This window comes from Argopecten irradians, chromosome 7 (assembly GCF_041381155.1).
Source record: "Argopecten irradians isolate NY chromosome 7, Ai_NY, whole genome shotgun sequence".
Classification (NCBI taxonomy): domain Eukaryota; kingdom Metazoa; phylum Mollusca; class Bivalvia; order Pectinida; family Pectinidae; genus Argopecten; species Argopecten irradians.
The window spans coordinates 33,991,891-34,019,287 of NC_091140.1; the positions used below are offsets into that span (position 1 = coordinate 33,991,891).

Sequence of the window (27,397 nt, forward strand, 5' to 3'; positions counted from 1 at the left end):
TAAAATGGTCGTAATAGTATATATCAATTTTGAATGATTGATATGTATCGTACTCAGACACCTCGCTGGTGGTCTGTGGGACCCATAGATCACCAGGTACTTGTGTACTGAATCCCTAAGGATCAAGACCGACATTCAAATCGTTTTCAGACAAAACTTGGATGAAAAGAGGGAAGCATACATATACCATACTACTTAAATTAGCAAATACAATTAATGCATCCAGAGATGATAATTTATACATCATTAACAAAAGTAGCTTCAAGTGTCAAACCTAATTTAGCTTAAATATTGTTTTAAAATGAACATCTTGCACATTTTGACAAAACTGCTGTGACCAAAATTTATTTTAGCTTCAAAGATATTTATCTTCCCTCGATATGTCTTGGCGTTCTTGACCCCTCACGATTAACAATCATAGATTGGTGAAAGTACATGGTGTGTTTGACGAGTTTTACTATCCATTCACAAGGAATAAACCTTGTTACGAGAAAAGTATGATTTTTAGGGAGGAAACATTCTTTCAGATATGTTTTTTGCTTATAACATTTTTAACAAAATAGATAAATATGTCGCCTGATAAAAGCAATACAAATCTACATTTATCTAACAAAGAGCCCATTATCTAAATCTTTCAAAAAACGCGTCTCCGTTTTTCTCAAAGAACCCTAATTTAAAAGTTGACTTACTTAGGTAGGATACTGACGTTTTGTCTTAAGTTGTTGTTTTAGTTATTGTTTTATTTGTTGTTTTAGTTGTTATTTTATTTGTTGATTTAGTTGTTGTTTTATTTTGTTTTAAGAATACGATACCAGAGCCACGATTATTGAATATTTCTGAGGTTATAAATACCTCATAGTGATTTAAAAGGATGAAAGAAGTTAAGGAAGGTTAGGATTATTTGTTTTCCTTTTTAACTTCCATGATACTTTCCTATGTTTGTGAAGCTTGTGTCAAGTCAGAATTTACGAATTGCTTTTAAATGTGACTTGTGTCATGGCCATAAAATTTTTTTACCAGATGTTGATGATGAAGTTAAAGACGCTTACTTAATAAAACACCTGGTTCTATTCTATAGTTCACTTTGAGAATATCGTATACTAAATCGATATGAATTGTGCCTTGCATAGCATATCGTCAATCATGACAAAACCTTTACACCCAAAGATACATTGATGGCGACTAAAGATATTTAATATTCATAATCACAAAAGATGAAGATGTCGAATATATAAAAGATGTGGTCTTAGGCCTCGATCATACTTAGTACTTTAAATCCAAATGTCAAACTGTTCATTGAAACAATTCGCGTGACAATTGGTCAGCAGACAACAATGCTAACCACTGGTCAACATGGCTGACAGGCATAGCGACTAAACAAGCCATTAAGGAGTCAAACACGGAACGAATAAACGAAAGTCCGGATGGAGGACCATTCACCCTAACCATTCCTTTCGGAGTTTTAAAATCTCGTGTTTATGATAACAATACTAATCTGTTGTCTGGGAATTTGCGTTCAGATCATAAATAAAGTAATGAATTAGTTAGTTGATTAGGAACATTTCTGGTATTTTATAAATGAAACGGATTAAGAATGCTGTTGTTCTATGTCATGTGGTAATGGGTTTTTTTCACTGATGATTTTTGACACTGATTTGCGAACTCAAGCTACTTACATGATATTCGATATTGGCAGGGGCGTTTCACCCTGTATATTGAGAATGATAGGTAGATATGAATAGATGCTTTGTGTTAAGTATACACGAGATAGAAAATTCATAGCACAGTTTAATTATAATTTTGATATATGTTTAAATTTATATCCCATTCTAATATATAGTGTACCATTATTTACCTCAACGATTAGCCATTACAACACGTACATGTAAACCACACACAATATCTTCAGAAACTTACTGTAACATACAGTGATATAAGTTCAAAAATAAAAAGTCAATAAAAAATGTTCTCGGATAAGGCCTCAACTGCAAAATTATCTGCCCCTGAAATTACACAGCTTTACTGCATATTGATGATATTCAGAGTTCATTTTCAATGTTCATAACATTGTCTCTCTCCGAATAAGCCACGTATTTGATTTCAAACTTGTGACACATTTAAAGGTATGGCAATCCCATAGTATAGCATATTCTACCACCTGTTATCCCAAATCATTTTACAAAAGACACGGTATTTTGATACCTTATACACTATCACTGGAAGATACAGCGGATTTGTTTGGCACATAATCATCAGATATCTCCAGAAATAGCAGAACCATAGCTAAACATCAATGAATGTCTCCAACCCTAAAGCAATTGATTCCAACAACTTTTATAAAATGCAAAACATTTGAGTTTAATTAAATAATAAAAAAAAACAAAAAAACAATTCCACTATATACACCAGCGACATTATTAAATCCCTTCCCCAATGATGCAAACGCATTATCAGAAATCGATGCAGTTAATTGTATCATGATAACTCTTTGTTCACGCCTTTCTTTTTAATGAATATGAGATACCAATCTAGCCCCACGACCACAGATATAAAGATAATGACTGAGTTTTAAAAATATTAAAAAAACCAGATGACATTGCATGTTAGATTAGGGTAAGATATTACTGGAGATTAAGCGATAAAATTGCAAGTTTCGCTTTATATTCACCAGGAATGTTCTCTTAAACAAGTTTCTATTATATGAGGCCCTGTACAGATTTCCAGTCTAACAAATTAATGCAAAGATGATACTGAGGTAGCACGTCAGATCCTTGACAGTCGACCTTTTTTCAAAAATGACATGTCATTTTTTCTCTCGTCATGTTATAATATAACATATGAAATATGGAATAAAACGTTTATTATTAGATTTCAAATGTTCACACAATACACAAAAAACTGCAAACAACATGATGTATGCACTGAACCGTCGCACACAACAAAGTCCTATATTGTATTGGTGTCAAAGCCTTTTCTTTATGTTACTTCTGGCGTAGGAATATCTTGTTAAGTTATGACCTTGAGGTTACGATCAAATTACGCAAGGGTGACTGCGCGTTTTTGACACTATGTAATCCTTGCATGAACGCACGGCACCGATCACTATTAATAGAGATTTGTTCTAAATAAAACTAGCGTAAATGGTGGTCTTGAACTCCCATAGAATCTGATGCTTAGCTATACACATATATCCCAATCATATAATAAACGAGAAATTTATATATATCCCGAAAACCAGTCTAGCCGAAACGAACAAGTCTATTAGTCAATGCCAGCGATTCATTTTTTCGTGTATATCAACATTTACTTTGGTATATTTGGTATTGAATGATCGGGCAGAGTAACGGCGCGCCTTCTTGCTTACCTCTATTGCAATGTGCCATGTTTTTATACGATATTTCAAACATCCCGTTTGTGCAGTTTTCAAAATATCAACTCATTCTATGACTCAATTATATATGTTTTCTCTTTTTTTTTTAATTTAAAGACTTAATCTTATTAATATAAAATATGAATATTGACAAAAATCATTGCCAGTTTTGTTACCGGTATATTATCAAATTTCATCATTGCCGAAGGCTACAATGGATTCCTTAAACTTTATATCATTATTTTCTAAATAATGCTATGCTCTCATCACCATTACCATTATTTTTTCTTCGTATCAGCCTTGATGTTTCTGTTGCTAGACGCAGTTCCCTGTCGGTAGTACATTTCAGTTGGACAGCACTATACTGTTAGTAACTATCTGTATATATGCCATCACAAGTGAATAGAAAAGCATCACGGGTCACATTCTAGTTTAACCGTAACACATACAGCCTGCGATGGCTTATAAGGTCAGAAGGTCACTGAGTGATACAGTGGAGAGACGAAGCGGCTCTGTTTAAAGTACTTATTTAACCAAAACTAACTTACTCTAGATTCCCTATACACCATTGATATAACTCATCGAAGAAGACATTGTATCATATTAATTCTATTCTGACATATTATCGCCTATTTCGACATACAGTTGTATTATAATTATTTTCTCAATTTTGTTTTTGGTCTGCATAATATCTCCGACCATAAAGATTTGAAATTCCTTGGAATTTTGTTATCTTTAAGTCGGGGATATTATATTATTAGACCTCAATCAGCACTGGGGAGGATTTCGTAAACATTGTCTGGATATCGAGAATACCGGTAACCTCAAATCGAAATGATAAATATACGAGGAAGCCACCTTGTACTGCACATTATCACTTTGCGTCCAAATATTTGTGTAGAATATGAATTATTGAAGATAAGCACCAGAAAAGACAAACTATTCGTACATCCACGGTCTATTTGAAAAAGCAATAAATCAGACATTTTGGCAGAAGGTGTTGATACCATTGACATTTTGGTGGTAATCTCGACCACAATCAGCTGAATATGAGACCCCTCCCGTGGACAAAATTTGTCTTACAAGTTATACGAAGATCAGGTTGAAAGGTAGCACAGCCCCACGTCAAAGATAACGCCCCTGGGGTAGTGTGTGTAGATGTAAGGATTGGATGCTAAAACTGCCGTGTAATGTGCCGAAAAACACGCGCTTGTTCCTCGATGAAGATAAAATTCATTCCACGGGCATCAGGTAGTGACCCTGTTCCAGGGAGGGCAGCAGCGTCCACTCATTATCCCTAATGCTGACGTATATTACACCTTGGTACATACTGGAACATTCTGAACTCCATCACAGATAACAGGATAAGAGGAAAATATCAATTTGCTACAACAGTACACACTCATCAAAATGATTCCATATACTTTAAAGCTTTTCTTTATAATGTCCTTTTGGAGCATCATTATCTCTATATAAAACTAACCAGTAAAGGTTGTAAGTCTGATGGTTAATTCAAATAAATTAACGGTTGCCTTACTCTTAAAACTGGATATTCATAAAAAAGAGACTGGTAATCAACGACGCCTCTATTCAGGAAGAAAACGAAATTCAATAGGTTGTCTTTGTAATTCAGAGGCTATTTCCGAGTATATCTAAAGGAGGTTTTTGATCCAGCATTACTAAAATTTTAATTTCAAAGTGTCAGTAGCATTGTCATTCTTCAGAATAGTCAGTTTAACCTGTTGACTCTTTCTAATCATAATTGTATCAGTATAGCTACTTGTAATTAAGATTTTGTTTATAATTTGATTTGAAGAATTATGTCATCAGTATTAATTATTTTACCAAATATCTTATCGTCTTGGGGAAATCCTATTCTAAATTTAGCCGCAGCACCATGGCAATGAAAATTTAAATCACATCTACTGCACAGTTGGCAGACAGATCAAAATTGAAGAGTTCCAAATGTCTCTTGAGGTACCTGCTTTTCCAATGTCAAGGTTACTATTCGCAGCTAAAGCCTCAACAACATCTTGCACCGTCATATAAACACACCCGCCAGACCTAACAACTTGTAAAATACATGCGCGATCTGTTCAGGTCTTTGAACCTCCCATTGGCCAAACAATTTTAACATACGTATAATGTCTACGTAAACGCGTCTTCTCTAAAAAACCAGACCATCATCTGAAAGTTGTATGGTATATAGTTACAAAGAGGCGCTCAAATACTAAACAGATGTCGATAAGTCTGAGGCCATGGATGGGTCCTTGACCTCTGAGGAATCGAGGTCAACTACTACACTGGCTAAATGGGCCCGGTCAAGTTTAAAACTCTATAATGGATGTTCGTCTTGTATATATTCATATTTTTACTTTTATGATCTCGTGAACGCTTGGATTCTATCAATAATACATGGAACTGCCTAAGTGCTGTCTGGGATTCTTACTACTCTGAAACATTAATCTAACCACAATCTCGCCGAAAAAACGAACATCAGAAAATATTTATTGAAATACGGAGAAAATGGAAGGAGATTAAAAAGTATAACATGGCAATGGTCCATCAGGAAAAGGCTGATATTTCCATATTCTACCTTTGGATATTCCTCTTTAATCCTTTTCAGATATCAGAGCAAAGGCACAAACAACACAATAAATGGTCTATGCGCCTATTTTGTATCATTGATTACCAGATGGCAAAATGTTCTTAGAAATACTCCACCAATATATTCTCCGTTTAAGATATCAAACTATAACCCTAGAGAATCAAAACATCTTTAGATACTGCGTAGTTTATTCGGCTCTAATCATTTTCAGTTTAATTACGAGGCGACAAGGAAATGGATACTTTCAAACTGTATTCTTTTTTTATATGCAAGTGTACATAACTTTTGTAAGTAATATTCTGTCTATGATTTTTTACCACAGTTGAAAGCCTGTTTTGGTGAAAGGATATTTCATTTTGGAATTTGGGGAAGTTTTTTTAAGGTTCTATGAACTTATATTGCCCCGGCTACATAACAAACCATGTTATTATTTTTTACATATACCTGGTATTTACAATCGTTCATATTATCCCTTTTGAGTGTACACGTGCAACTAACTAGTTAGCTAGGATGTTTCCTACAAATATGTGAATTAATTTATTCACATAAACTAAGAGAGCAATACAAGACAATGACTATGACATGTTTATTTATTGCACTTAAAGTCAATTTAGTGTGAAACCTTTAATCAAGATACACCCCTTTTAACTTTCTCATCATGGGCCTGGGAACGATATTGTTTTATACGAAATGTTATGTTCTGATATGTTATTCTATACAATATATGAAATATTATCATTTCATGGTTTCTTTATAAGTACATTTGTATAGTAAGACAAAAACACTAATATACAATATGTCTACATAAGCATATGATATTCTATATATTTATAGGTAAATCGCAGACTATTTAGCGATAAAAAATCCCTTTCAATTTTCACAGAATTGATTACCAGTGGTTTTCTGTAAAATAGGTAATAACGAGATAAGAGCTTTTCATGCTGTGCGATAATGCTCGATCGTTAAAAATGATATAAGTTTCTTCCTGGAGGGGATAGCGGAAGTACCATCCTTCTCACCAACTGGTACCAAACGAACGCTTGGGGCACACAATTGCGCTCTGCGATAGTTTGCTTGGCGTTTAAGTGCGCCGGCACTGACAGAAATGGTCAGTACCGTGATAGTTTTGTCGGGATGAGCTATAGATATAATAGGATCTCTTGTAATTACTATCGTTTAGTGAGGTCAAGCGAGGCAGAGATACAACAGGTGCACAGGGAGCAAGGTCACAACACAGAAGGGGAGCTGGTAGTGCTGAAAGGTTATTTTCACACACTGAGAGATTGTATCATGGATTAGGGAGGAATATATGTTTTTCAAGGCTGGAACTGGTAAAAGAATCATTGCATTTCAAGATACTGTGTTTATGAGCTAGTACCAAGAAATGGTGAAAACTGTTCAATAGATGTTTTACAAGACTGAAATAGGTACAAGCAAGAATCAAAGAAAGTAACATTTGAACAAAGACATTTTTTGAATATGCTGTATTTGTAAGCTTGTGTCACCGAATGATATGGTTTTACAAGGCTGAAATTGGGACAGGCACTAATTTAGTATTTGAATAAAACATCCTTGCATTTCGAGATGTTGTATTTATGATCTTGTGTCAATAAAATGGCGTGAAATGTTATAAATGATATAAAACTGAAATTTGAATAGAAAAAAATCAAAGAATTTAGCATTTGAATAAAAACCAATGGGTTTCAATATGTTGTATTTATGAAATGAAGTAACGTTTATGCTATAAATTGGAAAGGAAGATAAAGAAATTGAAGTATTGTAACCATGAATAAGTTATTTTCATCTATATAAAATCATTGATTATTTTATTTTTTTCCTATTAAACATGATACGATTTTTTCCTTTAGTGAAAATTCTGAAAGTATAAGCTTTCCCTGAAATGCATTGCCTGATCTTAATAAGGAATAAATTACTTTTCACGTTTTAATTCATTTTTGTACGACATTATCTACATTGTATAGTGTTAACCTCTTGTCTTTGCGATATGAAATTTTTCGCGTAATATCGCGAGAGAGACCAGACGCGAATTTAAATACTTGTATTCTATAAAACATGATTACATAAATGCAAATACACCTAACATCAATTGATCGCGAATTTATTTGTTCTAGAAATATTACAAAATTAACGAAGACGCAAACTAAAGTTAATGAGAATATAAAGTTGTTTACCGAAAGTGTTATATATTCTTTAACTTTATTTTCAAAGACAAAACAAAACAAGTCATTAAATGCGACTAACGCAGCAAGAATTATTCCTAAAATCTGCCTTTGAGGTAAATATCACTAATATGTCTTAAAAATCACACAATGACTTTTGGTAGGCGCATTGTGTTTTCTAGTTATTGAAAGAGAGCAGTCCACACGTCCAGCTAGCATCTAATCTGCGGCAAATAATCGAGCAGTATAATCCCCCAAAATCATCACATATTACTCTCGGCAAACGTTCTTTTAACACGACAATTACATGTGGTTTGAAGAAACGTTGTAAGCATTATAGTATAGGAAAACACATACATGTATATGAAGATTTATGATATTGATTTTCAGTATAAACATTTTCGCTTTTGTATATTTTAATCTGTAATAAACATATATCGACCACTTATGCAATGTTTTCTTTTTTTCTTGAGTTGGGAGGTCACTAGATTTAAAATTAAATAAAAAATGAATAGGGATAAGCAATACTTTCTATAATCTCTCTATAACTTTCAACTGGTAACCTGTGGGTATTGAACATTCGATGATATATCAAGGCAAACGTTCATCAGGATAAATCATCTACAAGACAGCCTGGCGTTCGCTTGACCCAGATTTCGACATCTAGAAAAATGCCATTTGGCACCATGCGAATCAACTCGTACCAGAGGCGAGAGGGGTCTTGTTTGAATTGGAAGTCCGGAGAAAATAAACAGAGTCTATCTTGTTTTGATACACTGCCTTCATTGCACCGTTTACACATTATTTTGTCTGCAGGAACCTCTGGCCGGGATATCGGCCGACGATTACTGCTTCGTATCAGATGGAGCGCCATTAGGCAGAAGTAGTGATGGTAATTTTTACGGGATAGATAATGGGTTTTGTGTGTCTGTATACACAACGTAATGTGCTAATTTGTGAGACTGACCTTTACCTTTAACCTTGGCAGAATCATGTATAATATATTACATATCGATTCGTCGAAAGTGCTCTGATAAACCTAACAAAAAGATTGGACGAAAAAATATCGAAGGGAGCAATTGTAATAGAGAAAATAGAAAAACTAAATAAATAAAAAGGATAGTAAAAAAAGTCTATCAGTTAGTAATGGGTTTAGACATTTAGATTGTAGAAAATACCATAGGAAGCAAAAACATGTATGAGAAAAAATGAAATCATGTTAGGTATTTGAAAAATAATATGTTAGAATTTTTACGCAGGCAAAGGTTTTGAACACAAAAAGGACACTGGTAAAAGGACTGGTGGTGTAATACTGTAGGGAGAGACTGGTGTTGTAACACTGTAGGGAGAGACTGGTGATGTAATACTCTAGGGGGAGAGTGATGTCGTAGTACTGTAGGGGGGATGTGTGACTGGTGTTGTAACACTGTAGGGGAGACTGGTGTTGTAGTACTGTAGGGGAGACTGGTGTTGTAATACTCTGGGGGAGACATGTGTTGTGACACTGTAGGGCAGACTGGTGTTGTAACAATGTAGGGGGAGACTGGTGTTGTAACACTGTAGGGAGAGACTGGTGTTGTAATACTCTAGGGGGAGAGTGATGTCGTAGTACTGTAGGGGGAGACTGGTGTTGTAACACTGTAGGGGGAGAGTGATGTCGTAGTACTGTAGGGGAGACTGGTGTTGTAATACTCTGGGGGAGACATGTGTTGTGACACTGTAGGGGAGACTGGTGTTGTAACAATGTAGGGGGAGACTGGTGTTGTATATGAGGGAGACTGGTGTTGTAACATTGTAGGGGGAGACTGGTGTTGTAACACTGTAGGGGAGAGATGGTGTTGTAATACTGTAGGGGGAGACTGGTGTTGTAAACTGTAGGGGAGACTGGTGTTGTAACACTGTAGGGGGAGACTGGTGTGTTGTAATACTGTAGGGGGAGACTGGTGTTGTAACACTGTGAGATGGGGGAGAACTGGTGTTGTAATACTGTAGGGGGAGACTGTGTTGTAACACTGTAGGGGGAGACTGGTGTTGTAATACTGTGGGGGAGACTGGTGTTGTAAACTGTAGGGGGACTGGTGTTGTAAACTGTAGGGGAGACTGTGTTGTTGTAGGGACTACTGTAGGGGGGACTGGTGTTGTAACACTGTAGGGGAGACTGGTGTTGTAATACTAGGACTGTTTGTACTGTAGGGGAGACTGGTGTTGTAATACTGTAGGGGGAGACTGGTGTTGTAAACTGTAGGGGGAGACTGGTGTTGTAATACTGTAGGGGGAGACTGGTGTTGTAACACTGTAGGGGGAGACTGGTGTTGTAACACTGTAGGGGAGACTGGTGTTGTAATACTGTAGGGGGAGACTGGTGTTGTAATACTGTAGGGGGAGACTGGTGTTGTAACACTGTAGGGGGAGACTGGTGTTGTAATACTGTAGGGGGAGACTGGTGTGTAAATGTAAGTACTACTGTAGGGTAGGGAGACTGGTGTTGTAATACTGTAGGGGGAGACTGGTGTTGTAATACTGTAGGGGGAGACTGGTGTTGTAATACTGTAGGGGGAGACTGGTGTTGTAATACTGTAGGGGAGACTGGTGTTGTAACACTGTAGGGGGAGACTGGTGTTGTAATACTGTAGGGGAGACTGGTGTTGTAACATTGTAGGGGGAGACTGGTGTTGTAATACTGTAGGGAGAGACTGGTGTTGTAATACTGTAGGGAGAGACTGGTGTTGTAAAACTGTAGGGGGAGACTGGTGTTGTAATACTGTAGGGGGAGACTGGTGTTGTAATACTGTAGGGGGAGACTGGTGTTGTAACACTGTAGGGGAGACTGGTGTTGTAATACTGTAGGGGGAGACTGGTGTTGTAACACTGTAGGGGGAGACTGGTGTTGTAATACTGTAGGGGGAGACTGGTGTTGTAATACTGTAGGGAGAGACTGGTGTTGTAATACTGTAGGGGGAGACTGGTGTTGTAATACTGTAGGGGGAGACTGGTGAGACTGTGTTGTAATACTGTAGGGGAGACTGGTGTTGTAACACTGTAGGGGGAGACTGGTGTTGTAATACTGTAGGGGAGACTGGTGTTGTAACACTGTAGGGGGAGACTGGTGTTGTAACACTGTAGGGGGAGACTGGTGTTGTAATACTGTAGGGGGAGACTGGTGTTGTAACACTGTAGGGGAGACTGGTGTTGTAACACTGTAGGGGGAGACTGGTGTTGTAATACTGTAGGGGGAGACTGGTGTTGTAACACTGTAGGGGGAGACTGGTGTTGTAACACTGTAGGGGAGACTGGTGTTGTAAACACTGTAGGGGAGACTGGTGTTGTAACACTGTAGGGAGACTGGTGTTGTAACACTGTAGGGGGAGACTGGTGTTGTAATACACTGTAGGGGGGAGACTGGTGTTGTAACACTGTAGGGGGAGACTGGTGTTGTAATACTGTAGGGGGAGACTGGTGTTGTAACACTGTAGGGGAGACTGGTGTTGTAATACTGTAGGGGGAGACTGGTGTTGTAATACTGTAGGGGGAGACTGGTGTTGTAACACTGTAGGGGGAGACTGGTGTTGTAATACTGTAGGGGAGACTGGTGTTGTAATACTGTAGGGGGAGACTGGTGTTGTAATACTGTAGGGAGAGACTGGTGTTGTAATACTGTAGGGTGTGGGAGGGAGACTGGTGTTGTAAACTGTAGGGGGAGACTGGTGTTGTAATACTGTAGGGGAGACTGGTGTTGTAACACTGTAGGGTGAACTGGGGTGTTGTAAACTGTAGGGGAGACTGGTGTTGTAATACTGTAGGGGAGACTGGTGTTGTAAACTGTAGGGGAGACTGGTGTTGTAATACTGTAGGGGGAGACTGGTTGTTGTAACACTGTAGGGGGAGACTGGTGTTGTAATACTGTAGGGGGAGACTGGTGTTGTAATACTGTAGGGGAGACTGGTGTTGTAATACTGTAGGGAGAGACTGGTGTTGTAATACTGTAGGGAGAGACTGGTGTTGTAATACTGTAGGGGGAGACTGGTGTTGTAACACTGTAGGGGAGACTGGTGTTGTAATACTGTAGGGGGAGACTGGTGTTGTAACACTGTAGGGGGAGACTGGTGTTGTAACACTGTAGGGGGAGACTGGTGTTGTAATACTGTAGGGGGAGACTGGTGTTGTAACACTGTAGGGGGAGACTGGTGTTGTAATAATACTGTAGGGGAGACTGGTGTTGTAATACTGTAGGGGAGACTGGTGTTGTAACACTGTAGGGGAGACTGGTGTTGTAACACTGTAGGGGAGACTGGTGTTGTAATACTGTAGGGGAGACTGGTGTTGTAACACTGTAGGGGAGACTGGTGTTGTAATACTGTAGGGGGAGACTGGTGTTGTAACACTGTAGGGGAGACTGGTTTTGTAATACTGTAGGGGTAGACTAGAGTTGTAATACTGTAGGGGAGACGTGTGTTGTAATACTGTAGGGGAGACTGGTGTTGTAACACTCTAGGGGAGACTGGTGTTGTAATACTGTAGGGGAGACTGGTGTGTTGTAATACTGTAGGGGGAGACTGTGTTGTAATACTGTAGGGGGAGACTGGTGTTGTAATACTGTAGGGGGAGACTGGTGTTGTAACACTGTAGGGGGAGACTGGTGTTGTAACACTGTAGGGGAGACTGGTGTTGTAACACTGTAGGGGAGACTGGTGTTGTAACACTGTAGGGGAGACTGGTGTTGTAATACTGTAGGGGAGACTGGTGTTGTAACACTGTAGGGGAGACTGGTGTTGTAATACTGTGGGGGAGACTGGTGTTGTAATACTGTAGGGGAGACTGGTGTTGTAATACCTGGGGGAGACTGGTGTTGTAACACTGTAGGGGAGACTGGTTTGTAATACTGTAGGGGAGACTGTGTTGTAAACTGTAGGGGAGACTGGTGTTGTATGAACTGTGGGGAGACTGGTTGTAATACTGTAGGGGAGACGTGTGTTGTAATACTGTAGGGGAGACTGGTGTTGTAACACTCTGGGGGAGACTGGTGTTGTAACACTGTATTATGACTGGTGTTGTAACACTCTGGGGGAGACCGGTGTTGTAACACTGTAGGGGAGACTGGTGTTGTAACACTGTAGGGGGAGACTGGTGTTGTAATACTGTAGGGGAGACTGGTGTTGTAATACTGTAGGGGAGACTGGTGTTGTAACACTGTAGGGGGAGACTGGTGTTGTAACACTGTAGGGGAGACTGGTGTTGTAACACTGTAGGGGGAGACTGGTGTTGTAACACTGTAGGGGAGACTGGTGTTGTAATACTGTAGCGAAAGACTGGTGTTGTAACACTGTAGGGGGAGACTGGTGTTGTAACACTGTAGGGGGAGACTGGTGTTGTAACACTGTAGGGGGAGACTGGTGTTGTAACACTGTAGGGGAGACTGGTGTTGTAACACTGTATTATGACTGGTGTTGTAACACTCTGGGGGAGACCGGTGTTGTAACACTGTATTTATGACTGGTGTTGTAATACTGTAGGGGGAGACTGGTGTTGTAATACTGTAGGGGGAGACTGGTATTGTAATACTGTATTTATTACTGGTGTTGTAATACTCTATTGGTGTCTTGTGTTTTAGTACTGTATTGATGACTTGTGTTGTAATACTGCTGTTATGACACTATGCGTAATGTAGATGTGTAGCATGCTTAGTAAATCAGAAACATTTTTGTGTTCGATTTACATTTTAGTTTCTATCAAGTTGTTGCAATTTTACGAAGGTGCTATGTTGATTTTTTCCCTATTGTGTTCATCTGGCATGAAGTGATATTGTTGTCCGGGGAAACCAAAAGAGATATTAGTAAATTCTTCAGATATGATTTTTTCATTTGTATTTTCTTTCCATGTGAAGTGAAAATCCTGATAAAAGCATGGGTTGGTACAATTTGATTATCTAATGGGAACCTTTTCGCTTCCTTCCATTGGATCACTTTCAATCCGATAGCAAACAAATATAACTGCATACTCAGCAAGTTTTCATACACTAAAGTGCAATATTATCGATTATTTTTCTCTTCCTGATGGAAACGAAATTTCGACTAGACTTAATTGACTCTCGTCGCTGGCAATGGTCGTTGAAATTCCTGAGAGTGAAAGGCCAGGCCGCCCATATTCTTCAACACGTATAACTGACATGAAAGAGAACTTAAGCTTTTTATCAAGCTAATATTTCCAATTCCTACCGTCACTATCCATTTAGCTGAAAAAAATTATCGAAAATACCTGTCAATTTTTCTTGTAAATTCAACGTAATAATACAAACGTTGAGCTGAAGTTGAATATCTTCTCTACTCGAAAGCACTTGTTACTGGTAGATAAACACCCTGTATACATTGATAACTCAAAACCCTTTGAAGTTTTTCAAACAAAGACTTAAACTAACTTTTGACTTAATATTTATTTGAATGAAAAGTTAATTCTTTAAAAACTTGTGTGGAAAGTGGCATTGTCTTCTCGCTTTCTGCACGCGCCAAGATGTCGTCTGCTCCTGTTTACTTTTCGCGGCTTTGACTATAGTAGGTTATGTACACATTATTCTCAGTTATTTAATTGGCGAATAAAATCGGTAAATGTTTTGAGAACATTTGAAAGTACATTTGTGCACAAGTATTTGTCTGTAAACACTTATAAATACACAGATTTTAAAGCTGCTTCTCCGGGTCCTGTACACAACAATGCCCTTTCTCTTATACATTAAGGATTGGGTTGAGTCTGTTCGTTGTTTACACGGTAAATTTCTGTAATTCAGTGAATTTGATCGTAGGACATATAATTCGGACTGTCTTTATCAAAATGCTTACCTGTTGACCTATGTTATGACGTCATATGGCATTAAGTACGCATGTGCAACGGAATTGAAATACCGTTTAATATTTTTCAATTTGTACATTAGGGATTCAAAATTCCGTTTGGAAGCCAACCGAGTTGTGTACGTTTATATGATTTTACAAAATACAGCAAAATATCAAGAGTATCCCGCTATAACGTTTGATATTGTTGCTATATATAGATTGAACAGTGTTTTGAATGCGTTAAAGGTGGTATGAACGCAATGGGATACAGACATATTCTACATGTATAGCGCTAACGCGCTACATGTAGAATATGTCTGTATCCCATTGCGTTCATACCACCTTTAACGCAATCAAAACACTGATCAATCTTAATATTTACATAAATAAGTACTTTTACGTCAAATTTAAAACGGTGATGGTTGCTAAGTTGGGTAACTACGGTAGTCAGGATGACCGAAGATATAGTTCCGATTGTTGAATGTTATAGCTGCAGTTTGATTTGAAATATAACAATGACACCTTGAATTATTTTTGAATTATGTTTTTTTCAATTTGATAATGTATCAATAATGTCCATTTCGAATAAAAATTGAGATAACCGAGGCAACGACTACCGGTATCGTTGTCAGGGTAGTGATGCGGTCCGAAGTGAAGCGAGCCGCCATATTTGATTTTCAACCGAGGAAAGTAACTGTGAAATAGTCTGTTGATCAAATTGTATGACTGTTGAGCTGCTGAATGTTTGTTATGTATGTATCGGTCTACGCACGTGATATAGACTAAATTCTTCATAGTCACGACTTTTATTTTATTGTACGGATGATAGACAAATGTTCGCATGGTGTGTGACTGACGTAACTATGGAATTCCTCGAACATTCCTGAGGAAAGCCCCCGGTTGTAGCCTCGACCAGCGATTCTTTTTGTTGTTTATTACCGTTACAATGCTTGAACACATATTCTGTTTTGATGTCAAATACATTTTAATTGGATCTAATAACAACTCTTTAATATTATTTTGAATCCGACAACGAGGAAACTTTGTTTACACTTCATACAGAAGGCCAACCGAGTAGGCTAATGACGAGCATGATATTGTCTGTGCCGCCTAAGGATAAGTTTTTAGACAAATAGAAGACCGAAATCGTTTTTTTAGTTTATTATTAATTCAAAGCAAATCTGTCATCTGTGAAAAAGTAAAATATAAATTAAGTAATTAAAGTTTATTTAGATTATCATATGACGCAAAATCTTCCCGAAGCGTGAACTAGAAGTAGTCCGATCCTACTCTGGGTTTGTATTCATACGTCGTTGCGTTTACGCTAATTTGAACGCATCTCCCCTCCCATTGACTATATAGGGGCATATAAAAATATATGGAGTTGCATACTTGAAACTGCTTCATTTTCTCGAGATATAATTTCCGCGTAATTCCGCGAGAGGGCGCAAACGGGAATTCAAATATTTTGCGAATGATTTAATAGCACATGATTACACCGAAATATAACAATTGATCGTAAACTAATTAACAATTGATCGTAAACTAATATATATATATAAATATGTTTAAAAATAATTAACGAAGAAAAGTCGTTTACAGAATCAATGATAGGGTTCATTGCATTATTGACCAAGTTTTTATCCTCTATGCTTAGATCTCTATCACTTGTCACCTAGATAGAGAACCTATGGACTTTGTACTTTTTAACACTTCTCATTTCTGTAGCATTAAACTTGTTTATCAGAGTCCCCTTCACAGCTGTCCGGGATGTGATTGTAAACACAGTATATTGTTTAGATAAACAGATATCATGTTTAAATATTAATCTGATCAGGAATTAAATACCATAGGTCATGCCGAGTATGCAATTTTAATGTCCCTATGAGTAAATGTAACACCAGTAGTAGAACCAGGAACAGTTATGCTTGATTATGTAATGTGACATGATTTTTTTGGCTTCTGCTTAATTCTATTATAAACCCTTGCAATCACGATTAAGCTCCGATTGACTACTATAAACGGTTCTGATTATTTATTCTTCGTGCATTTTTCTATAGAACCACATCAGTTTCTTTCTAATTACATTTTCGTGTGAATAATTTTGCAATGGAGGATCAGAAGAACGTTGAAATCTTTTGTTTTAACGGTAGATTGTATGGAGGAATACGATGTGATCGGTGATTTATTTCTGAACGGAGTTTTACAAATGCCGTATTTGCGGCTTTGTCAAAAATGCAATAAGTAGGATTAAGAAAAAGTTAATATCATTCATAGGTATAATGTCTTCTTGTTAATTCAGGTAAATTTCAGGAAAATTGAAAGTAAAAGTTTTCGGGTCAAATTTACCTTTAAAGAGAGAAAAAAAAGTGAATTAAGGTCAAAACTCTGAACTGATATTGACTTGAAACTCATATAAAATTGACCTGAAATTGACCTGAATTTTACATGAAGAATTTTCAGGTCAATTTCGCCTAAACAAAATCTTGACCTTAAGTGTTTTTCATGTGAAATTGACCTCAATTTCAGGTGAAGTTCAAGTGAATTTCAGATAAAGATTTTTTAGGTTATATACAAGTAACATAACCATTGTATATTACACTGAATCATACCAAATTGAACAGACAGGATAACATATCGGCTTTAATAGTATAATATTTTGTTTGAATCAAAAGGGACAGATTTTTGTGAAACCAATTGAGCATATTCTTTATCTCCAAACCCTCAACGTTCAGTGGAGAATTCGACATTGCTACTAGAATGTCACAAGAATAAATGCGAAGAGCTTCCATGTCATCGAGTCATGTCGCTAATGCTTGATAGATTATTCAATACACTTCACCCAAAACAGCCATAGGTTAAGAATATGTGTTTCAACTCGTCCGTATATGCAAACGATCCCCAAACATTTCAGCAATACCGTCAACCGCCTATCTATCCGTTGATAAGACCACTTCTAACAACAATTAACTCTTTAACACCTTACAAGGGGTGCCAGAATTTTGAATAATATAATTCTTCAGAAAGATAGAAAAAACGATTAATGAGGATTGGTCAGGAATAAGATTTAAGTTATTTTAAATTCAAATCAGAGGTGTAATTGTCCCTGTGCAAACATATGCTCAATATGCTTTTTTTACCCGATATTGTTCGGTTACTGCTTAACATAGGAACACACTTAACATAGACTGGTACAAAAAGTAATATATATGTGAGAAAAATCCTCGGATTTTTAATTCTTATACAGGAGTAAATAGCAAAACAGGATGAACTTTTAACCTCTCGGAAGAAGGTGCGGTGAATATTTTCTTGTAGTTTTGATTTTCTTAAAGATGAGCGCGTATTTGCAGTTGTCATTGTCCACAAACATATTAAATTTTTGGTATTAATGCTGAATTGTTTATGCTAAGTTAATAATTTATAATGCGTTGCCTTAAGCATATATTATTGATATGTATATTTTTTCTCGGTTTATTTCAAATCCAAAATAATATACATGATTAATAGTGCCTAATCATTACATATACGGATCAGTATATGCATGCTACGTTCTTAGTTGCAAATAATAATATATATATTATATATTAATATATTAATGATACTAGATATTTTTGAGAAAATTTCGAAGAAAAAACAATGTATTATCATATCAAAATAATCATTGACACAATCAAATGAAAAAAAAAAAGAATTCTAGATCAGAAAATGCCTTACGACTGATGCAATTATAAAATATAACACGGTTATCGTCGAATGAAAGTATTTTGGAGTCAGACATATTGTTTTGTTGAAAACAATGTTTCGATTTTTATTATGTTTAGTATAATACCACAGTTTTTTTTCCAAAATTACAATACGTTTGAAGGGAACATTTTTGGGGGAATTGTATTGATAATAAATGCTCATCTTCTTGTTAAAATTTTATAACGAAAATGATAGAATGTTACATTTACGACAATCTTCTCTATGGGAAATGGAGATGTATCAATATCTAGAATGAAGAGTTTCAATATCTAATTGGAAAAAAAAATAAGAAGAAAGGCGCGGTTGAAAAGATCAGGTGCAGTGGTCGTGCAACCATAATGATAAGAGATTTACAATAAATAATGAGATGATATAAAGCCCACTATCGACAATCAGTGGTCCCTAACACGTACGACCACATCCTTTATCATTCAACAACATACATATGTACACAAAAAACTTTCGAATCAACCTACATATACATATAAATGGTTTCCGCTTGATCTGCTCTGGAGCGACCTACCTTCCCCGGGGTCGAGAACCGTCTCAAGACCACCCTGATTTTGTTACGTGATGTTGATGATTTGGCCTGAATTATTCATGGAGTTCTGACTGTCTAACTTTTATGCTTATAAGTATACCCTTTAATTGTATCCTCTGTTCCTATCCATAGGCGTCTGGATCTAACGGGGTCGAGAGGTGGGCTGTGAATTCGGGGTCAATGTGAAAATGAGACCGTTCGTTCTGGCCGAATTGTTGTCTGCTATAAATCTAAACCAGTGGAGTCCCGGGGGAGGGAACAGCCCCTCGCGCTATTGAACGGGTTTCTATGGTACTTTGAAAAGTTTAAGATTTGATAATCGACGAGGGCGTTAATGTTGCACAAAAAGCCACCCTTCAAATTTAAGTATGGTATCAAATTATACGATGGCATTGTGATACTAGTCATTATGATAATTAATCTTTTACTACTAAATAGCCTCACTATGAATATTACTGAATTGAAGTCATTCTGAGAGCTCCAGTTGTAAAGATTTATTTTAATACCACAAAAATGAGCCCAAAGTTTTGCTAAAAAATCCAAAATTTAAATTGCATAGTACATCTGTACATGTCACGTTGTCCCGTCAATGTCAGGAAGGATCTGCTCATTAAGATAACGATATCATCAAAACAACAAAGATAAAATTCAATTTTCATCCAACCATCCACCATCCTCTGTTACATATGGAAAGCTGGTTGATTTGTCTTTCAATCCCCCTATTGTACGTTTATGTATATCCTCATGGGGAATACTACTGAACAACTTAGCATTGCTATTTAAGTATTTCGTGGCCGGGAAACAAATCATGAAAATAAATCACTGCCAAAAAATAATAATAAAAAAAAAATGACGAAATAAAACTGTAGAAACCCTGACGCGAAATTAAATTGACGTTTAAGTCCGTAAGTTATAGATACGCAAAAACAAGTCGTCACGATTATAGGTTAGTTTAAAGTACAGTGTGTATTTTTTTCTAAATAACGTTATGTCGTTTTAACGTTATATCGCAAAATTAGTGTTTGTTATCTTCAGAGTTTTGAAAATGTCATCTTCGTAATTAAGTTATAACACTTTTTTCCTGTTATAAATATACACTTTGTTAATTGGTTTACTTTCAGCGGAGTATGCATCATTAAAGTGCATAACATCATATTTCACGTCACGATAATGGCGGCGCACACTCCCCGTCCACAATGTTGTCTTTTGGTGGGATATTTCCATTTACGGCATCTCGAGATGTTTACAACCCGAAACTTTTATAATTTACATAGATTATATTAACAGGTGTGCAGTATATAAATATAGTGTATACCAGGAAGTATCGAAGTCGTCTGAAATATATAATTATGAATTGTTTTATATCTTTACATCGTAAGATCACCTGCTGTTACATGTACATGATGATGATGAATAAGCTCTTGGCTTATATGTGCTTTTACAAATAATTAGGGCAAATTCACGATAATAACAAGAATAATCAATATGTATCATTTCAACACAGCATGATGATTCAAGCATAGGAGAAAATAGATATGAATGGACAACAAATTATATCTCCACGCTGTGACTTTTTATTGTCTCGTTCGGTTATGATTGAATGTTGTCTGTCAAGCGCAAATGATGGATATGTATTTCACCTCACGTCCCGTTTGTAAATAAACGAAAAAAATAAGAAGGAAATGAAACTTTGCGCTTGGCAATCGATTACCTTAATATTTATATAAAGATACTGCATACGTGGATATTTTCGCTAAGTCAGATTGCAAACAGTTCGCAATGTACTTATTTTTGATCTGTGTACCTCTAGTTTCATCTGATAGCCACATGTCAACATTTGCACTTACCAAATGCAAATTATTCGTAGGTAGATATCTTCGCGGATACCTAATGACAGCAAAATAATCGAAAATTTCCAAGCCGCGAATAATACCGATTTCACTGTAGTCTTTCAATAATAAAATTGTCAAAATAGGTCAAAGGTCTGACAGTAGAACATTTTATAAATTCTCTTTTTTTATTTCTGAATCAATTTTTGTACCTTCCATAGATACCGTACAGCCGGTTATTTTCGCGGGGATGATATTTTCGCGATTTCGCGGGACATTGCAAGGATCGCGAAAAAAAATCCGCGAAATAATGAGAAATGGTAGAATGATATCTACCCCTTACATCCAAATCGATAAAATTTTGGTCCGCGAAAATAACGGATATACGGTATCTAACCTGTAATGATTTGCGCGAGAGTGATATTTTCGTGATCGCGCTGCATAAATAATTGATATGATAGTAAAGATTTGATCTGTGCAATTTTGGCTGATTCAAGTAAACGCTTATAACTCGAACGCAAAACTATAAAACACTAATATCTAACTATCTCCCTTTTACATTTAATGGCGGAACCTGTGCATTACACACTATAATGTGACAGGTTGTAAGTTTAGCGACCATATATTGTCGTGCTCGATGTATTGCTTTATGTTGACGGTTTTCGTTCGGGGCTTTTTATACAAAAATACAACACTTCCTGACGGACACTGAACAGACACTAGATAAACTAAGACAAATACATTTTTTCGATTTTTTTAACTATTGCAATATTTGTAGTTCCCCATAAAGAAATATTACTAAATATGTGGGCATTCCAGTTTGCTAACAACGCCCATTACTTGAATGTAGGTCAAGAGGTCAAGAGAGGTCAGGGTTATGCTATCATCATGTATACATGAACGGTGACATTTAACCATCACCCTACGTCCGTCATCGATGGCAGTATCCGCGGATATTCTAGGATGAGCGGCACACCGGCACGCTGTTGTTTTGAAATGTTATGTCTGAAACAATCCTATCGGTCGTAAACAAAACGCCTGAATCAAAACATGACAGGAGAAATATTTTTTTATTTGACACACGAAAGGATTTTGCCTACACAGCTGGAATAGTGTGTATATTGAGTAATTATATGCTAATTTTGTACCTTCAAACAAGGTCGATGTATGTCAATAGGATGTACGAGTTTGTCGCCAGACATTACATCTTGTACATCCATGTGTATAATGAGGTCAGTGACCTGGACAGAATATACGAACGTGCGCAGACACCATGTGATGAGTACGTGCGTAGACATCACGTGATCACCGGAAATAATGGAGTCACCGGAAGAACCTTTTTCCGGATTGTATTGAAGCATGGCAATTGCTCGAACAAAGCCCGATAGGCAGGAATTTCGGATTCAAAATGGTTTTTATTTTATCTAACTTTTTATTGTCTCTGTTCGTTTATACAAATGCACATTAAAAGTCTGTTTTGATGTGGATTGCCCATTCACTTGTACTTGTTATGTTGTGAAGGATGATTAAGCGGAAAGGAGAATATGCATTGTATTTGTTCTACTTTGTTCAACTTTGTATTATTTCAGCTTAAGGAGGCTGCGATATGTTCATCCTATGTATGATAGTAAAACTCTGGCTTTCTTAAAAGTGTAACTTCACTGAGCCAACTATCCATGTTAAGACCGCGAACACTTCATGGAGAGTTCTTGAGGTACTCAAAGATATCAATGCACTTTGAAATCATTATATATTGTGTGAATTTTATTTCCAAGAATTTTTTCTGTCAGTGACATGACATACATCAAAAGTAAACTCTGTAACATGACCCTTTCTATTACTAATACAGTTGTACTGTTTTGAAAGATATGACAATACATTTATTTGAAACATACGATTTTTAAAGATGCTCCACCGCTGACAAATGGTATTTTTTCACTATCAAAAACAGGAGCAGACGATTTAGTATTTTTCTTCAGTTACAAAAGTTACTTACTTTACACCATTACCACCATTGAAAAGTTTGAGCTTCTAATTTTACTTCAAGTTAAAAATATGACAAATAATTAATTGCATCCCGAAAAAATTCCTTGTCACTATATCCTATATGGAACGGAGTACTGATTGCGCATGCACCAAAGGCGAAATAAATTATTTTATATTATTTTTTGTGTTAATTAGACAAATATATACACGATCAAACACCAATTATTGTTCAACTGAGGAATATCATTTATGCTCTGTCGGAGGTGGAGCATCTTTAAGGTATCAATGTTTAACATTTATTTTATAAAAAGCAGAAATCATAACAAAACAATTTTTGTCATGTCATGCATATTGTTGAGATCTTGAGAAGTTATAAATCGACAATGTCAGTGCCTGTATAGCCAATGTAAGTCAGGAAGAGATAAAAAATTTCCTAGATTTCTATCAATTTTAATGTTTTGCATTTTATAACTGTTACTGTATTTTCTTCGTGATAACTAACCACTACGTTATCAAAATAATGTAAAAAAAGCGATTAACATTTGATTAATATGAAATCATCCCAAAATGCAGATGGAATAGAATAAACGAGTATTAAATTATTTCCTTATTTTTTATTGATTTATAAACATTGTAGGATGTCTTGTATGTAATATCATGGTTTGCAAGTTGTAAAAATGTCGAAATTGATAATCACGTTATCTTTCTTAAGCACTAACGGAATAACTTTGAAACAAACTTTTCATTACGCCATCGAACATGTCACAGTAAGAGAATGAATTCCTGAAGTATCAGTCAGTCACACGTTTAAAACCCATTTTCGATAGTATACTTATACCTTGTGTGTGTTGGCTGTCAGGTTTTACCTGTAAGCATGTATATATATATCCTATCTTTACCTATCTGGCTAAACAAAGATATTCTCACGCCAGGACTATTGACCTTCCATTAGAATCTGCAGACTTATCATTTTCCTATCTGAACATTAACATACGTTGGTAAACATAGCTTTTCTCTTTCTTTGAAGAACTCACACCTCACCTTATCATCCAAATCAGACATTCTCTCGTTGGTACATAACACATAGGGTATATTGTCTACCAAACAGTCTTATCGAAATGGATAATTTTTTTCATTGACATATATCTACTCCCCATTTTTAGTTTTGAATGATTATCGAATGAAATGATTGTAGGGGTTTCATGTAAGCCTCTGAAGTACCCCTAAAGAACCCAGACGTCGCTGATCTCGAGTGTCTCCAAATTGTCTTGCAAAGTACTCATACGGCACGCTGCTGTCTCTCTGTAAATACTTAGAGCTTGGAATGTGTATTCCAAGTTCAAGTCAACAGGGGCAATTAAATAACTCTCATAACTTAACACTTTTAACGAATTGGAGTTTTCCTTGCAACACCGTTCTTTTATAGAACTCTTCAGGATGTGTGTCGTTTATCGCATTTCAATGAATTAGTCTTTAACAAGAACAGTCCCTTTGCACCTTATTCCAGTAATTCCAGTATTTGCAATGTTTCGTATGTGTTAGTTATGAAAATTCAAGAGATTTGTACTTTAAAGTATCCTCACTGGTCGTGACACTGGCATGAAAATATACTTTTACAGTGTAACAGATGTGTGTGTTTTTTACAAGAGCATGGCTGGATGAGAGGAAATAGAAAGCGCAAAAATATTTCTATAAATGTGAATATGATACTCAAGTTATCTGATGAGTACTTAATATATGTTGTCATAAAGATATTATTTAGTTCTAGAAATTATATTGTTAAAATCAAATATTAGAATATCAAGTTTCCTGAAAGGAATACTACCAGATGCGAACAATACCAAACCACTGCTGCAAATGTAACCAAACGTCTTCAAATCCGACGATTTGAACTAAGAACGGAAAATTATTATTTGTTACAATTTACCCTTATAAAAGTGCAACGAATTCATCCATTACATTTTTCTTCCCTGACGTTTAATTGGTAGCGTTCAGCGGCGTAGCTAGGTCTGGATAGGCCTGCATGCCTGGGGGAGCAGGGGGCGACAGCCCCCTGCTCAGGGTCCAGGGGCGAAGCCCCGGTAGGGGGTATGGGGGCGAATCCCCCCAGAAGCTGACGGGAAATTGTTACAATGTAGTAACCATTTTACTTCTTTGGTAACTTTTAACGTATTTACCAATGGTTAAATGGAGGTCACGATATTTAGGTGATAACCATGCAAAACTATATACATTGTATACATACTAGACTCCCGTGACAAGTGCTCGAACAAAAAACACGGATTTTGGCTGTAAATATTAAATTAGTGTGTAAAGGGAGAATTTTGTGTTATTTTAGCTGATGACAAACTTATGGAGAATATTTTAAACAAAATTAGAATTAAGTTTACGTGTTGGTTTGTTTATGACAGCGAGTCAAAGACCACTGTCAAAATGGTGGATATTGCGTAAGAAGGGACCAGTCCTCGACCACCTCAATAAAAAAAATAAATATTGTATTAATGACCTATTTTTCTACTTATTCTGTTCTATTTCTAACAATTACAACAACAAAAATTCTTTTCTAAATAAAAAATCTGTTCAAATTCGACAAAAATAAAAGTCAACTATTTCGTGACACCGGAAATCACGGATTAACACGCGTTTTAACGGGGCGGGAAGTGAACCAAAATTGATCAATTCATTTTTTCGTTACTAAGGCCAACAACATGTTGCAATTGCTTTAATTAAGTAGTTTTGCTATCATTTTTAAGATGATTATATGTTTTTAGAATATTTCTAACTTTTCATGCGATGTTGTTTATTTTGGTATTCGTAAGTGATTCCCGATTCAAAATCCACAATTGCTTGAGGGATTTTGGTGAAGAAGTCTTCTTCTTTAGTTTAAGTCTAATATTGCCTTCGACAAAATTCAAACATATTTAACAACTTGGTAACCGGAAATATATAGACTATTCTAATAAATTTCCAGAATAGCCAATCTTCAAGTCTTTCAAATGTGCACAAAGTTATGTCAGGTATACAGTTGGGCATATCATATGTATTTATACATAATTTATATTCTGCAGCGTTACGTGTATTCAAATGTTGTGTTTTTTTACTGACTGTTCGTATGTAAGTCAGATTTTTATTATGACAACGAAAAATTTTCGAACTGAAAATATATGTATAAAACTTTTCTTGTTGACGAACTGTCCATAATGAACTATTGAAAACAACACAAGAAGATTGATGTGCATTTGTAGATTGATTTTATTTCTTTCATAAATGTGATAATCCTTGATTTCGGAATGCGAATAAAAACTCTTTTGTTCTCATAATGTCCATAGTGAATTATTTTAATATGTGCTTTATCTTGTAAGATCGAAATAAAGAGGAATGTTTATTTTTTAACTAATATTAAAATATGGGATTTTCGGAACGTTTTTGTTGACGCGATGTTCATAAAGGAATATTTCAACATATCTATTAATATACCACTTAAGATCGATATTGAGTGGAATGTCTTTTCTTTAACCTTTGCCGTTACACGTTTTAACATCTTGTGTTTGTGTTGTGACCTAATCTATTACAATATCCACTTAGAAGAGATAAACTCACGACCAGATGACAACACAGCGCCTGATTAATCCGTCTACTTCGTTGTCCGAACATTCCTGGTGGGACATTCTTTACCCGGGGTACAGGGCGATAAACATTGTGAACTGGTACCTCGGTCGCCAACATTATGCACTTTGATATATTGTGATATTTTGACCAGGTTGGGGGCTGAGTGCTCTCCAATTACTTTGAGTAGACTTCTAAGTTTGGCTGGGGGAGGGCAGAACTGCCGTCAGCAATGGTCTTAGTGTAACCCCGAGTAACAGCCGGACGGCGAAAGAACGCCACGTAGGTGTTGTGAAGTTCATATTACAATATCGAGCCATGTTTTCCTCTTAATGATCTTTTGTTAACATTTGTTTTTATCGTTAAAGATACTCCACCGCTGACAGAGCATAAATGATACTCATCATTTGAACAATATTTGTGTTTAATCGTGTATATATGTCTAATTAACACAAAATATAATATCAGATAATTTATTTTGCCTTTGGTCCATGTCCAATCAATACTTCATTCCATATAGTGCCATGCTTTTTTTTTTGTTGGGGGGATGCAATTAAATAATTTTTTAACTTTTATCTTGAATTAAACTGAATAAGAAGCTCAAACTTTTCAATGGTTGCAATGGCGTAAAGGTAAGTAACCTTTGTAACTGATGAAATATATTTAATCGACTGCTCCTGTTTTTGATAGTGAAAAAATACCATTTGTAAGC

The 27,397-nt window shown here is 36.2% G+C and overlaps 1 protein-coding gene across 1 annotated transcript in view; it reads right to left on the reverse strand.

Moving 5' to 3' along the window:
- Positions 1-8,709: 8,709 nt before the first annotated feature.
- LOC138327159 (uncharacterized) overlaps positions 8,710-27,397 on the reverse strand; it is a 43,794-nt gene continuing 25,106 nt past the window's right edge. The window contains exons 2-3 of the mRNA XM_069273146.1: positions 9,414-12,326; positions 8,710-8,721 (exon numbers count right to left, since the gene is read on the reverse strand). Of these exons, the coding sequence (XP_069129247.1) occupies positions 8,710-8,721; positions 9,414-12,326 (2,925 nt within the window). The remainder of the gene's footprint in view (positions 8,722-9,413; positions 12,327-27,397) is intronic.